Below are 14,736 nucleotides of genomic sequence, written 5' to 3'. Positions count from 1 at the left end.
AAGTTTATAAGATCCTGAACGGTCTTGACAAGGTGGATGTGGAAAAGATGTTTCCTCTTGTGGGTGAGTCCAGAACTAGGGAGCACTGTTTTAAAATTAGGGGTTACCCTTTTAGGACTGAGATGAGAAATTTTTTCTGAGGGTTGTGCGACTTTGGAACTCTCCGCCTCAGAAGCTGATGGAGGCGGGGCCATTGAATATTTTTAAGGCGGAGGTAGATAGATTCTTGTTAGGCAAGGAAATCTAAGGTTATCGAGGTAGATGGGAGTGTGGAATTTGAGACACAAACAGATCAGTCATGATCTTATTGAATGGCGGAGCAGGCACGAGGGACTGAATGGCCTACTTCTCCTAATTTGTATGTTCATCTCAGGTCTGCGTTGAGTTAGACAATCTCAATAGGGGTGTTCAAGTTGGCCTTGGGCCCTCTCGTTTTGGGTGGGGCGGGGAGGGAGGGTGAAGTTGTGGGAGGAATCAGTAAAGTTCTTTATTCCTGGTTAGTATCCAGTGGCTACTGCTGGAAAATGGGTCAATGTCTCACTCAGCTATAGCAATCCCAGCACTCACTCACTGTCAATGCTGACACATGGAGGATGACATTTTGGTGAAGGATCAGAGAGGATTGAGAGCATCTGTGCAGCTGTAATGCAGCAACAATTACCTTCAGGAGAAAAAGGGAAATATTTCGGACAAATGAGGGGGAGGCTTAAAAAAAAAAAAGTGCATTCTGATCACCTCATTATAGAAAGGATGTAATTGCATGAGAGAGGGTACAAAGGAGATTTACGAGGATGTTGCCGGGTCTGGAAAAGTGTAACTTTGGGGAAAGATTGGATAGGCTGGGGTTGTTGTCCTTTGAACGGTGAAGGCTGAGGGGAGATCTGATTGAAATGTACAAAATAGTGAGGGGCCTGGATAGAGTGAATGTGAAGGGCCTATTTACCTTAGCAGAGTGGTCAGTGATTAGGGAGGCATTGATTTAAAATGATCGGTAGAAAGGTTAGAGGGGAAATGAGGAAACCTTTTTTCACCCAGAGGATGAAACTCGCTGCCTAAAAGGATAGTAGAGGCAGAAATCCTCAACTCATTTAAAAGATGTCTGGATATGCATCTCGAGTGCAGTAATCTGCAAGGCTACAGACCAAATGTTGTAAGGTGGGCTTAGTCTGGGTGGTTTATTTTTTGGCTGGTGCAGACACGATGGGCCAAGTGGCCTCTTTCTGTGCTGTAAACTTTCTGATTCTATGATTGAGGCCTTGAGGACTGTAATATCGTATTTCATTGATTTGAATGAATTTAAAGAAGGCATCATTAACAAGTGCTTGAATTGATTTCAGTTGTTGCTGATATTTCTCTGCAATAGAAAGGGAAATGGTGTAGAGGGAGCTTTACTGTTAATCTAACCCGTTCTGTACTTGCCCTGGGAGTGTTTGATGGAAACAGTGGCTAAGGGACCTTGGGATGTTCTAATACATTAAAGGTGCTATATAAATACAAGTTGTTGTTGATCAGTTTCTCAGTGTCCCCGCCTATCTTATCACTTTAGACAATCTTTAATGTGATATTCCATTTCATCCATTTGTGAAAGTTGAATTAAATGTTTTGGTCTAATTTGACAAACAGGTGCAGAGAGGAGGGTACATGTGTTCAGGTTTCTGCAGGTTGGGACTGGTGAAAAATGTGAATTCAGTATCCAGGCCCTGTTTCTTCATGATTGAAATGAATGTGATTTATTGTGTGTAACTGAAATGGACAGGTTTGAGTATGCTGTAGTGAACACATTGGTACTTAAATTGCAGTTACTTGAAATCTGCAGCATTCTGCGAGAAAAGGTTCCATATGCAATAGTGATATTTACTCATTGATAAAATCTAAAATACTTCTCGTGTTTATGAGTGTAGGATCACTCTCTGATCAGGGTTAAAGGAATGTTCCATGATGAGGAATGCCTATTCCTTACCCTTGATTATTTGTGGGTCTTGAAGGCAAACACCCTAATAAGCTTTAACATACTCTGGGATGCCAATTTTTTTCCTTTTTCCTGAAACTTTCAGTTGACATATTGCATTTAGATGCTGTGCCTTAGCATATTGCAACCAGAAAATCTAACTTGTAAGAAACAGTATTGGGCTCCCTTATTTTGTCAGTTACCTAAAATTGCGGATGAGATGTCAGTTGTTCACTGGCGATCAGGCTAGTTTTTTCTTTAGAGCCCTGATCTTTAGCAGGTGAGGAGTAATTCAAGGTTAGTGGAAACAGATTCAGTAATATCTTTGAAAAGGGAATTGGATAATAATTGAAGGGGAAAAATTTGCAGGGGAGTGGAAATAATTTCAAAGAGCCAGCACAGGCATGTAGGGCCTTATAGCTGCTATCTGTGCTGTGTGATTTTGTAAGTCTAGTTAAAGGTTGTTTTGTGTCTTCAGGAAAACAAGTATGGCCCAAAGTGATAGTGGATGGGACTTGGAGAACTGATCAAACTGATAGGGCTATTAATAGGAGTTTCACTTTGGATTGCACCTTAAATCCCTCCACTGACATTCTGCGGAACGGCACAAGGAGACATCATGGAGTCTGCAGTCACTTCTCTCCCAAGTCCAGCACAAGTCAGGATGTTACAAAAATAAAGTAGTTAAAAGTAAAAATAATAATGTTACAACCAGGTGAGAAGGAGTCTCGGGGGTTTCCTTACAAAACTAAAGTAGTTAAAAGTAAAAATAATAATGTTACAACCAGGTGAGAAGGAGTCTCGGGGGTTTCCTCTCAGCCTTTGCCTGGTTTAACTGTAGCAGGGTTTAATTTGTAAACACCGTGATTTTAGCTCCCCCTTAGTGAATCCTTGTTCACTGCTCCAATTGTAAGGCAAAGAAATCAGACAGGTTTCCTTAGATTTAAACAAGAAAGGTAGAAGTTTATTAATCTTAAACTCTAATCCAGTTAACGACTACTAATACGCAACGTGACCACGCTAGCATGCATACGCGATAGAAACACACGCAGATAGAGACAGAAAAGGTAGAAGGAATAAAGGAGAAAGGTTTGAGCCAATATCTGGTAGTTACAGTCCTTTAAGTTCAATGTGGAGTCTTTGGTTGCTGGTAAGTCTTGCAATTTGTTGGGCCCCAGTTCACACTTCAGCTTGTTCCGATGTAGGAGTCTTTTCTCTCTTGAGGTTTACGTGTCTTCCGTGGGTGCCTTGGCTTGGGAGAAAGCGCGAGAGAGACACACACACAGTCACGTGATGAGACCTGCTTGTTTCAGCTTCAGTTGCACACTGCCTTCTGAATTCAAACTGTCCCGTGTCTAGTTCAAAAACCTGGACCAGCCAGTTAGTCATGTGACCAGCTGGTTTAACCAGTCCTGGCTCTGTTGATTGTATCATCTTAGCAGGGCCTGGAATGCGCTTCCTTACATCTTCAATGTCTGGTGATCAAAATCCATTTGGGTTAATTGGAGCAGAGAATAGCCCTTTGTCTCCACAAGCAGCGTCTCTTAGTATGCAAATGTCCTTCAGCCCGGTGTCTGGTGATCTTCAAACAAGTCATTTCTTCATTCCAACAACAGTTTGAAATCAATTTTCATATGACAAAATTAATATGCCTCATTCTTGGCAGGTGGGGGTCTGCATGACTATAGTTTAAAGAGTAATGTATTGAGATACTAGGAACTGAGATACATGCCTGATTCCACTTGCCAACTGGAATAGTGAATTGTGCAAAATAAACCCTAACATCTGGTTTTCTTTGTGATCTTAGATGTGCCACAGCATATGTTCTTCTAGCTGAGGAGGAGACCACTACAATTCTTGAAGCTGAGAAACTATTTAAGCAGGCTCTGAAAGCAGGCGAGGTATGCTACAGAAGAAGCCAGCAGCTTCAGCATCACAGCCCACAGCAGGAAGCTCAGCACAGTAAGCTGCCTAAGCGTGACATGAATATCTATGTAGCATTGTGTTAAAGCATTAAGGGAAACTGCGCAACCCTTGCCCCCTTGGGTCAGCCTTTTAATAACAAGCTCATGGGAGTCATCTTATAGGGAGTCACCATTTAGCAAATGAATACAATGTCTTATTGGACAAGAGATAAAAGTGAAACTGCTGGAAACACACACAGCTAAATGGGAAAGTCAGGTTATAGTTTTGGGTGGTACTTTTCATTGGTTTTTAGACAAAGTGTTAAACCGAAGCCCCATCTACCATCTTAGGTGGCTGTGAAAAATCCCTCGGCACTATTTGAAGAAGAGTAGGTGAGTTTTCCTGGTGCCTTGAACAATTTTTATCCCTCAACCAAAATCATAAAAAAAAATTATCAGGTCATTATCGCATGGCTGTGGGGCCTTTTGCCTGCACATTAGCTGTCACGCTTCCTACATCACAACAGTGACTACATTTCAAAGGTACTTCATTATCTTGGTTGTGAAAGGTGCTATATAAATACACGTCTGTTTCTAGCTTTGGCGATGATCCTTTATCAGCTTGGCTTAGTTGGTGGCACCCCTGTGACCTGTTCTGTGGCTGGCTGCAGTTAGCTTCAGCACCTTGTGTTGGCGAGGTGAGGAGAAAGTCAGCCAGGGTTCCTGTTGCTGGTTGCTGGCCACTGACCCTTGCTAATGGCAGGCAAAGACGTGATTGGGCTTGGCTTTGATACCCCTGGTATTGAACAGCCTGTGGAGATTCACTGTCTGGGCTTACATGTCAGACATGGTCACTTGGGCAAGTTGCCAGAAGGCAGCCAGCAGTGTTTGAGAGGAGAGAATATTGGGGTGAGGAAAAACTTACTTGGTAAGAGATGTATTATAATTTTAAGGGTGCAGGTGATTTACAACAAGAAAATTCATGCCTTGAATCCAGTGATCACTTGGGGAAGGTATAAGCCGTGGAGCATAAACTACCTTTCTGTGTCAAACCTACCCAAACAAAACCTAAGACCAAATTGACGACCTTGATTACTTTGTCTTTTCTCATACAGTTGTTTCAACTTTGGATCAGTTGGTAGCATGCCTGTCTTTGAATCAGAGATTGTTCAAGTCCACTCCCGAGACGGAATGCTTAATCCAGGCTGGCACTCCCCGTGCAGTACCGAGGGAGAGCTGCACCATCTTTAGAATGGGATGTTAAACCAAGACCCCACCTGCTCTGTCGTGTAATTTAAAAGATCTCAGTGCATTATTTCGAAGATGTCCTGGCCACCGTTTATTCCTTAACACCCCAAAAGCTGATGTACAGGTCAATTATCTCACTGCTATTTGTGGGAGCTTGCTGTGCACAAATTGGCTGCTGAGTTCCAACAAAACAACAGCAACTACTCTTCAAAATAGCATCTTAAAGGGAGAGAGAGGCGGAAAGGAGTAGGGAGGAGCTTAGGGCCAGGTAGCTGAAGGCACGGCCACCAGCGGTGGAGTGATGGAAATTGGAGATGGACAAGATTCCAGAATTGGAGGGTTATTGGACTGGAGGAGGTTGCAGATATAGGGAGGGTTGAGGCCCTGGAGGAATTTGAAACAAGGATGAGAATTTTAAAATCGAAGAGTTGCCAGATCACTGATTTGATTTAAGTGTTGTAAGTCACTTATCATGAATATTGAAGATGATTTTTCAGATGACTGTCTGACATTAATCTACTGACTCCTGTCCTTTTGAGAATGGTTTGAATTTCAGCTTAATCTATCTTCTCTTGGTAGGGCGAGACACAAATGTATTAGTTTATATCAAACGAAGGCTTGCGATGTGTGCGAGAAAACTGGGAAGAATACGAGAAGCAGTAAAACTGATGAGAGACGTGAGTAACAGGACCACAGGTGGACTTCAGCTGGAGAAACTGCTTCACCTTCACACTTCAACATCTTTACTCCCTCCCACCTATAACCTTTTAACCATACCCTAAATCCAATGTAAATAACGTCATTTTATCTCCGTTGATAGCACTCTTGCCCCTGAGTGAAAAGATTGTAGATGTAAGGCTTGCCACGGGCCTTAGAATCATAGAATTGTTACAGCACAGAAGGAGGCTATTCGGCCCATCATGTCTGCACCGGCTCTCTGAAAGAGCAGTTCACCAAGCGCCTTCTCCCCATAACCCTGCACATTCTTCCTTTGCATATAACTGTCTAATTCCTTTTTGAATGCTTCAGTTGAACCTGTTGAGCACACAATCCAGGCTGAGGGAGTGCTGTGAAGGTGAAGCAGTGATGTACTTGTACTTCTTTCAATGTAGTGTACTATATTCGCTGCTCACAATGTGGTCTCCTCTACATTGGGGAGACCAAGCGCAGACTGGGTGACCGCTTTGCGGAACACCTCTGCTCAGTCCGCAAGCAGGACCCTGAGCTTCCGGTTGCTTGCCATTTCAACACTCCCCCCTGCTCTCATGCTCACATCTCTATCCTGGGCTTGCTGCAGTGTTCAAGTGAACATCAACGCAAGCTCGAGGAACAGCATCTCATTTACCGATTAGGCACACTACAGCCTGCCGGACTGAACATTGAGTTCAATAATTTCAGAGCATGACGGGCCCCCCATTTTACTTTCATTTTTAGTTATTTTTTTCTTTTTTACATTTTTTACAATTTAAAAAAAAATGTTTATTTCATCTTAGTTTGTTCAGTTTGCTTACCCACTTTTTTTTTCATGTTTGTACTTGCTGCTGTTCAATCTTCAGTCCGTTAACACCCTATCTGTACTAATGCTTTGTCTTTCAAACACCATTAACACATTGTTTGCCTTTGCTCCATGACCTTTTGGTCAGCTATGTGGCCTTGTCCAATCTACACCTCCTTTGTTATCTCTTGCCCCACCCCCACCTCACTTGCTTATAACCTGTGACATTTATAATATTTGCCAGTTCCGAAGAAGGGTCACTGACCCGAGACGTTAACTCTGCTTCTCTTTCCACAGATGCTGCCAGACCTGCTGAGTGGTTCCAGCATTTCTTGTTTTTATTTTATATTATATATGAGGGAGTACTGTATTGGTGGAGGTGCTGTCTTTCTGTTGAGATGTTAGGCAAAAATTCTGTCCACCAGTTCCTCAAGTCATAGAATCTTTATGGCACAGAAGGAGGCCATTTAGCCCATCGGGTCTGTGCCATCTCTCTCTAGAGCAGTCCAGTCAGTCCCATTCCCCCAATCTGTCCCCGTAGCCCTGCAAGTTTATTTCTCTCATATCCCCTTCTAATTTCCTTTTCAAATCATTAATCATCTCTGCTTCCACCACCCTTATAGGCAGCAAGTTCCAGGTCATTATCACTAGTTTAGCACTTAAATGGTCCCATGGCGCTATTAGAAGTGGAGCAGGGTATTGTTCTGGTGCCTTAGCTAACATTTATCCCTCAATTAACACTGTAAAAGCAAACTAACTGGCCATTTATCTCATTCGCTGTGTGTGGAACTTTGTGTGCAAGTTGGTTTCTGAATTTGCGTATGTCCAGAGACTTGAGCACAGAATTTAAGCTGAGGGAGTGCTGCGCTGTCAGAGATGTCACCTTTTGAAGAGACGTTAAACTGAAGACCCGTTAGGCCCCTCAGGTACACATAAAAGATCCCCTGGTACTGTTTCAAAGAAGGAGAGTACTACTGGTGTCATGGGTCAAGACTTATTGATCAACCAACAATTCTAAAATGAATTATCTGGTCATTATCATTTTGTTGTTTGTGGGAGCTTCCGACATTATCACAGTGAATAGTAACATTCAAAGGTCCTTCATTGGCTTTAAAGCACATGAGGATGTCCTGAAGATGTGAAAGACACTATATAAATATATGTTGTTTACTCGTTCCAGATGTGACAGTAGCCCCAACTTTGTATCCCTTTATGTTTGGAAATTAGCACACTTGAATTTGTCTGTAAACTGGTATCACTTCAATATCTTTACAGTAAAACAAAACAGTAATTATAATTGTACTAGAAGTGCGAAACAGTTAATTTGCAATCTTAATTCTTTGGTAATTTTTTTCACTTTAAGTTTTGTTGGGGGATAGTGGGGGTCAAGTTAAGAGTGCTTGGATTCTATTTTCATCTCACGTGGAAGGAAGACCAGGGAGGGCTTTGTTACTAATATGCAATCTTTTCTGCCAGATTTTCCTTTCAGTAGTTTTGAGATTTGTAGTACTCAGATTACTATAGAATATAGAATTAAATAAGGCGGGGGTAGACAGCATTTTGCTTGTGTATTTTCATGACCTCGTGTTTAATAATGATCAATAAAATGTGTAAACTCAGAGCCTTTTCTTTCTTTTGCAGTTGATGAAAGAGTTTCCGCTCCTTAGTATGCTGAATATACATGAAAATTTATTAGAAGCTCTTCTGGAGCTACAGGCTTATGCTGACGTACAGGTGGTCTTGGCCAAATATGATGGTTAGTGTCCTGGATAATATCAACCCTATAATTACAAGGCTGCATTCTGTTTCTACAAAGGGTTGTGTTCTGTTTGTAAAATGGGATAGGTTGTCCACACCATAAGCTGTGATTTTTACTGTAGTATTTTCGGGATGCTGGATTATTTGAGCATCCTCTGGAAGTTCCAAAATACAGATATAATAGAAAATTGTAACAGAACTTCCCCCAGCCACTGCACTGCCCTCAGTGCATTGGTGATCTTATCAGTTGCAAAGGTTCTGTGCCTGTACTTTCAACACTTACCCAAGCTAAACTCTGCCATAATGTTGCCCATTTAAATTCTGCGCTCTAGACGTCTCCTAAGTCTCTAGACGTAGGCAAACTCAGCAACCAACTTGTTCTAATGAGGTAAATGAACGAGGTGAGGGTGACCGCCCGTGATATCAAAGCAGCATTTGACTGAGTATGGCATTAAGGAGCCTTAGCAAAACTGGAATCAACGGGAATCGGGAGAAAAGGCTCCACTGGTTGGAGTCGTACCGAGCACAAAGGAAGATGGTTGTGTTGTTGAAGGTCAATCTTTTCAGCTCCAGGACATCACTGCAGGAGTTCCTCAGGGTAGTGGCCTCGGCCCAACCATCTTCAGCTACTTCATCAATGACCTTCAATTATAAGGTCAGAAATTGGTATGCTCACTGTGCAATGTTCAGCACCATTCGTGACTCCTCACATTCTGAAGCAGTCCATGTAGAAATGCAGCAAGTCCTGGACAATATCCAGGCTTGGGCTGCTAAGTGGCAAGCAGCATTCCCGCCACACAAGTGCCAGGCAATGACCATCTCTAACAAGAGAGAACTTAATCATCTCCCCATGACGTGCAATGGCATTATGATTGCTGAATCACCCACTGTCAACATCCTGGGGGTTACCATTGACCAGAAACTGAACTTGGAGTAGCCGTATAAATACTGAGGCTACAAGAGCAGGTCAGAAGCTAGAAATCCTGCGGCGAGTAACTCGCCTCATGACTCCCCAAAGTCTGTCCACCATCTACAAGGTACAGGTCAGGAGTGTGAAGGAATACTCTCCACTTGCCTGGAAGGGTACAGCTCCAACAACACTCAGGAAGCTCGACACTATCCAGGACAAAGCAGCCCGCTTGATTGGCACCCCCTCCACAAGCATTCACTCCCTCCACCACCGGCGCACAGTGGCAGCAATGTGTACCATCTACATGATGCACTGCAGCAACTCTCCAAAGCTCCTTCGACAGCACCTTCCAAACCCATGACCTTTACCAGATAGAAAAACAAGGGCAGCAGATGCATGGGAACACCGTCTGCAAGTTTCCCTCCAAGCCACACATCACCCTGACTTGGAACTGTATCTCCGTTCCTTCACTGTTGCTGGGTCAAAATCCTGAAACTCCCTTCCTAACAGCACTGTGGGTGTACCCACCCCACAAGGACTGCAGTGGTTCAAGAAGGCAGCTCACCACCACCTTCTCGAGGGCAATTCGGAATGGGCAATAAATGCTGGCCTAGCCAGCAATGCCCACCTCTGATGAATGAATAAAACAAAATTCAGTCTATCAATGTCCCTTTATAACCTCCTGATCCCATCTACGCAACTTAGTGTGCCTCCTACTTTTGTGTCATCTGCAAACTTGAATATACAACTTTTCCATTCCTTCATCCAAGTTATTAATATGCATGGTGAAAAGCTGAGGTTCTCCTTTAGAGTCCTGGGGAACACCACTTGTTGTATCCCAGTAATCAGAGAACTTTACCTTTATCCCCACTCTTTGTCGTCTACCTTCATACCTCACAAGACTGTTGCAGACTTCAGTTCACTTTGGGCAACTCTTTCTAATATTTTGAAAGTGGTAATTTTATTTAATTCTACTTATAATTGCAGGGAACGTATGTGTTCCATACAGTATTTTGCCAACAATTATGCCTTGCTTAAACCTCTTAACTTCTCTTGTGTTATTCAGTTGAGTCCCTCCCACCGCTGGGTAAATGTCACCGTTGAGTATTGCCTGTTATGTATTGTCAGTTTATGTTGATCTGTTTTTCAGATGCTGACAGTGCCTGTTTGGTATTTGATTCTGTGGATTGGAGCACTGCTGTGAGAAGCTAATTCCTTTACATGTATTTCCAAGATTTTTTTTGCCAGGGAGAAAATAGCTTCATGCAGTGCAGTAAAAATAGAGACATTTGTCCTTGGATTAGAGGGGCAACATTTAAAAAAGAAAGTTAATTCTTTCAAAACCACAATTTTTTGTAAAAGAAGCTTTAGTTGTTGAATCTACAATATATACAAATTGCCAGAGAAAACATAGATTAAACAACATGGATATCTAAAAGTGAGTTGTAGGTGAGAGTCTACTCTGGGAGGAGATTCAAATGGTTTGTATGTTGAGTAACAGATACCTTAGAGTGAGTTATAGCATGGATCTGCTTTGGGGCTTGGTTGAGATGAAGCTGAGAATTTTTTTCTGTTGAACGTTCATTAGGAATTTTAACCTAATCTTATCTTGCTTTTTAATTGCAGATATTAGCTTGCCAAAGTCAGCGACAATATGCTACACGGCTGCACTGCTGAAAGCACGAGCTGTATCAGACAAGTAAGTATCTCATCCTTTCCAATCACAGTAACTGGCTCCAGCCCTACACCATTGTAATGAGATCTGTGCACTCTTCCAAGACTTACCTCTTGCACAGCTCCTATTTCCATCACTCCACCATTGGTAGCCTTGCCTTCAGCTGCCTAGGCTTTAAGTTCTGGAATTGCCTCCCTAAATTTCTCTGCGATTCAACATCTCTCTCATCCTGTAAGATGCTACTTAAAACCTACCTCTGTGACCGAGCTTTTGGTGATGTGTCCATATAATTCCTTACATGGCTCAGTTTAAAATTTGCTTTGATAACTCTCCTGTGAAGTGCATTGGGACATTGTGCTACCTTCAAGTGCTATATGAGTACAATTTTGCTGTTGCTTGAGACTGGAGCTTTTTTAAATGAAATAGGCTTTACTTGAACTTTTCCAAAAATAGGTAAAGAAACCAGGCTTGCTGAGCAGAACTGGAAAGCGTAGGAGAGAGCATGAGGTTCTGCTGAGCTTTCATTTAAAAATTTTATATAGAATCTTTCATGACCTCAGGATGTCCCAAAGCGCTTTACAGCTAATGAAGTATTAGAGTCATAGAGAGATACAGCACTGAAACAGGCCCAACGAGTCCGTGCCGACCATCAACCACCCATTTATACTAATCCTACATTAATCCCATTTTTTCCCTTTCTCATCCCCACCTTCCCACAATTCTCCTACCACCTACCTACACTCGGGCAATTTTTACAATGGCCAAGTTACCCATCAACCCGCAAGTCTTTGGCATGTGGGAGGAAACCGAAGCACCCGGAGGAAACCCACGCGGTCACAGGGAGAACTTGCAAACTCCGCACAGGTGGTACCCAGAACCGAACCCGGGTCGCTGGAGATGTGAGGCTGCGGTACTAGCCACTGCGCCGCCCATCCACATCTAACCCATCAAACCCCCAATCTCAAAGTCCTCTATCAGGTCACCCCTCAGTCTTCTCTTTACTAGACAAAAAGAGCCCCAGCCTGTTCAGTCTTCCCTGATAGTTACAACTTCTCAATTCTGGTATTATCCTTATAAATAATTTTGCACCCTTTCCAGTGCCTCGATATCCTTTTTTAACAGAGACAAGAACTATGCACTGTACTTTAAATGTGGTCTAAATAAGTTTCTACACAAACTTATTATTTTTGAAGTGTAGTTGCTATATGTAGGACATGCAGCAATCAGGTTGCACACAAGTTCCCACAAACAGCAATGTAATAATGACCAGATAATCTGTTTTAATTGATGTTAGTTGAGGGATAAATATTTCCAGGACACCAAAACAGTGCCATGGGATCTTTTACATCCACTTCAGACAACAGCCGGGGCCTCGGTTTCATGTCTCATCCGAAAATACAGCAACTCCAACAGGGGGTGCAGGAGCAGAGGGACCTAGGTGTATATGTGCGAAGTCATTGAAGGTGGCAGGACTGGTTGAGAGCGCGGTTAATAAAGCATACAGCATCTTGGGCTTTATTAATATGGGCATAGAATACAAGAACAAGGAAATTATGCTGAACTTGTATAAGACACTAGTTCGGCCTCAGTTGGAGTATTGCGTCCAGTTCTGGTGCTGCACTTGAGGAAAAAAGTGAGGGCGTTGGAGAGAGTACAGAAAAGATTCACGAGAATGGTTCCAGGGATGAGGAACTTCAGTTATGAAGATAGATTGGAGAAGTTAGGGCTGTTGTCCTTGGAGAAGAGAAGGCTGAGAGGTGATTTGATAGAGGTATTCAAAATACTGAGGGGTCTGGACTGAGTAGGTAGAGAAAAACTGTTCCAACTCGTGTAAGGATCGAGAACGAGAGGGCACAGATTTAAAGTATTTGGTAAGAGAAGCAAAAGTGACGTGAGGGAAAATCTTTTTCTCACAGTGGTTAAGGTCTGGAATGCGCTGCCTGAGAATGTGTTGGAGGTACGTTCAATTGAAGCAATCAAAAGGGAATTAGACAGTTATATGAAAAGGAAGAATGTGCAGGATTATGGGGAGAAGGCGGGGAAATGGAAATGATGGAGTTGCTTTTTGAGAGAGTTAGTGCGGACACGATGGGCCGAATGGCCTCCTGCTTCGCTGTAACGATTCTGTGATTCCAAAAGTGTCTCGCCCACTCAGTACTGGACTAATGTGCCAGCCTAGATTATATGCTTGAAACTTTGGAGTGGAACTTGAATCTACAATCTTCTGCTTGAGGTGTGAGTGCTAGCTACTGAGTATCAACTGATATTATTGATTGTAGGAGAAGGAGGTAACTGAAGGAAGTAAATGGCTTGACAGTTTTGAGGGTCCTAAAGAAGAATGTTTCTTCTTTTTTTTTTTAATTGAATTTATATTGAGACTTTGTCTACCTCAGGATGCCCCAAAGTGGTTTAAAGCCAATTTAGTACTTTTGGAATGCAGTCACTATTGTAATATACAGAACATGGCAGCCAATTTGTCCACAGCACACTCCCACAAACAGCAATGTGACAATGACCAGATAATTTGTTTTAAATGTTGGACGAAGGATAAATTCCCCTGCTGTTCAGAATAGTGCCTTTGGATCTTTTATGCCCACCTGAGGGCAGACAGAACCTCCTTCAAAAGGCAGCACCTCCAGTAGTGCAGCACTTGGAGTGTTGCCACTGAGCCATGTGAATGTAGTCGGAGACCGTGGTGATGAGCCTTGCTTTCGGCCCAGTGAGGAGAAATTGCAGTGGTGTGTATGATGGGTGCCCAAGCGAAGGGGAAAATACGAGCAACTAAGTACAGCTGAACAACTGAAGCTTCAAACAAGTTCTTGAGCTCCAATCTCCAGCCACTGAGATAATTGGCAGCACGCTATAGGGAAATGAGCAATTATGACCGCCATAGAGGCAACATTGTAGGTACTTTGAATCATCTTGGTATGAAGTATATAAATAGTTCGATGTATAAATTTTGTTTGTTCAGGTATATACTGTCTCGGAAACCAACACACTATTTAAACCTGTTCAGAATTATTTTTGAATGATTTGATTGGTTGAATTTTTTTGTGTTATAAATTGTTTACAGCGTAAACAGGCAGTTTGGACCAACAAATCCACTCGGGTGTTTATGCTCCACGTGAGCCTCCTCCCACCTGTCGTCTTCTAACCCATCAAGATATCATTTTATTCCTTTTCTCCCTCCTGGTTATCGAGCATCTATACAACTTGCCTCAACTACTCCTTGTGGCAGCGCATACCACATTCTCATCGCTCTGTGTAAAGAAGTTTCTCTTGAATTCCTTATTTGATTTATTTGCGACTAAATTATATTTATGGCCCCTGGTTCTGGTCTAACCTGCAAGTGGAAACATCATCTCCACAGCTATCCTATCAAAACCTTGTATAATCTTGAAGACATCTGTCAACCTTCTCTTTTCTGGAGAAGAGAGCCCCAGACTGTTTAATCTTTCTTGCAAGGCATAACCTCTCAGTTCTGGTATCATTCTAGTAAATTCCTTTTGCACCATCTTCAGTGCCTCTATGTCTTATAATGTGGAGGCCAGAACTGTTCACAGTACTCAAGGTTCTATCCAAGTTTTACATAACTTCTCTGCTTTTCAGTTCTGTGCCTCCAGAAATGGACCTCAGTGTTTGATTAGATTTTGTGCTGTCTGCTGATAGGTACTTGTTTAATGAATGAAAGTGATATTTGATCCGTTAGCATGGTTTACTTAAAAAGTAGTGTTTTGTGGTTTATCTTTGATACTTGAGCCAGTTTTTTTTTAATTCTATAAAAACTATGTAGGTGTG

The 14,736-nt window shown here is 42.5% G+C and overlaps 1 protein-coding gene across 7 annotated transcripts in view; it reads left to right on the top strand.

Moving 5' to 3' along the window:
• The window catches only part of LOC137383986 (suppressor of tumorigenicity 7 protein homolog), a 190,288-nt gene that overhangs the window by 87,085 nt on the left and 88,467 nt on the right, over positions 1–14,736 (top strand). For all 7 annotated transcript variants that reach the window (XM_068057498.1, XM_068057493.1, XM_068057494.1 and 4 more), the window contains 4 exons: positions 3,756–3,910; positions 5,680–5,777; positions 8,237–8,351; positions 10,890–10,962. In XM_068057498.1, coding sequence (XP_067913599.1) covers positions 3,756–3,910; positions 5,680–5,777; positions 8,237–8,351; positions 10,890–10,962 — 441 coding nt within the window. The remainder of the gene's footprint in view (positions 1–3,755; positions 3,911–5,679; positions 5,778–8,236; positions 8,352–10,889; positions 10,963–14,736) is intronic.

The sequence above is a fragment of the Heterodontus francisci genome, chromosome 25, assembly GCF_036365525.1.
Source record: "Heterodontus francisci isolate sHetFra1 chromosome 25, sHetFra1.hap1, whole genome shotgun sequence".
NCBI lineage: Eukaryota > Metazoa > Chordata > Chondrichthyes > Heterodontiformes > Heterodontidae > Heterodontus > Heterodontus francisci.
Note: the sequence above shows the minus strand (reverse complement) of the source record. Positions and strands in the feature narration are given on the sequence as shown.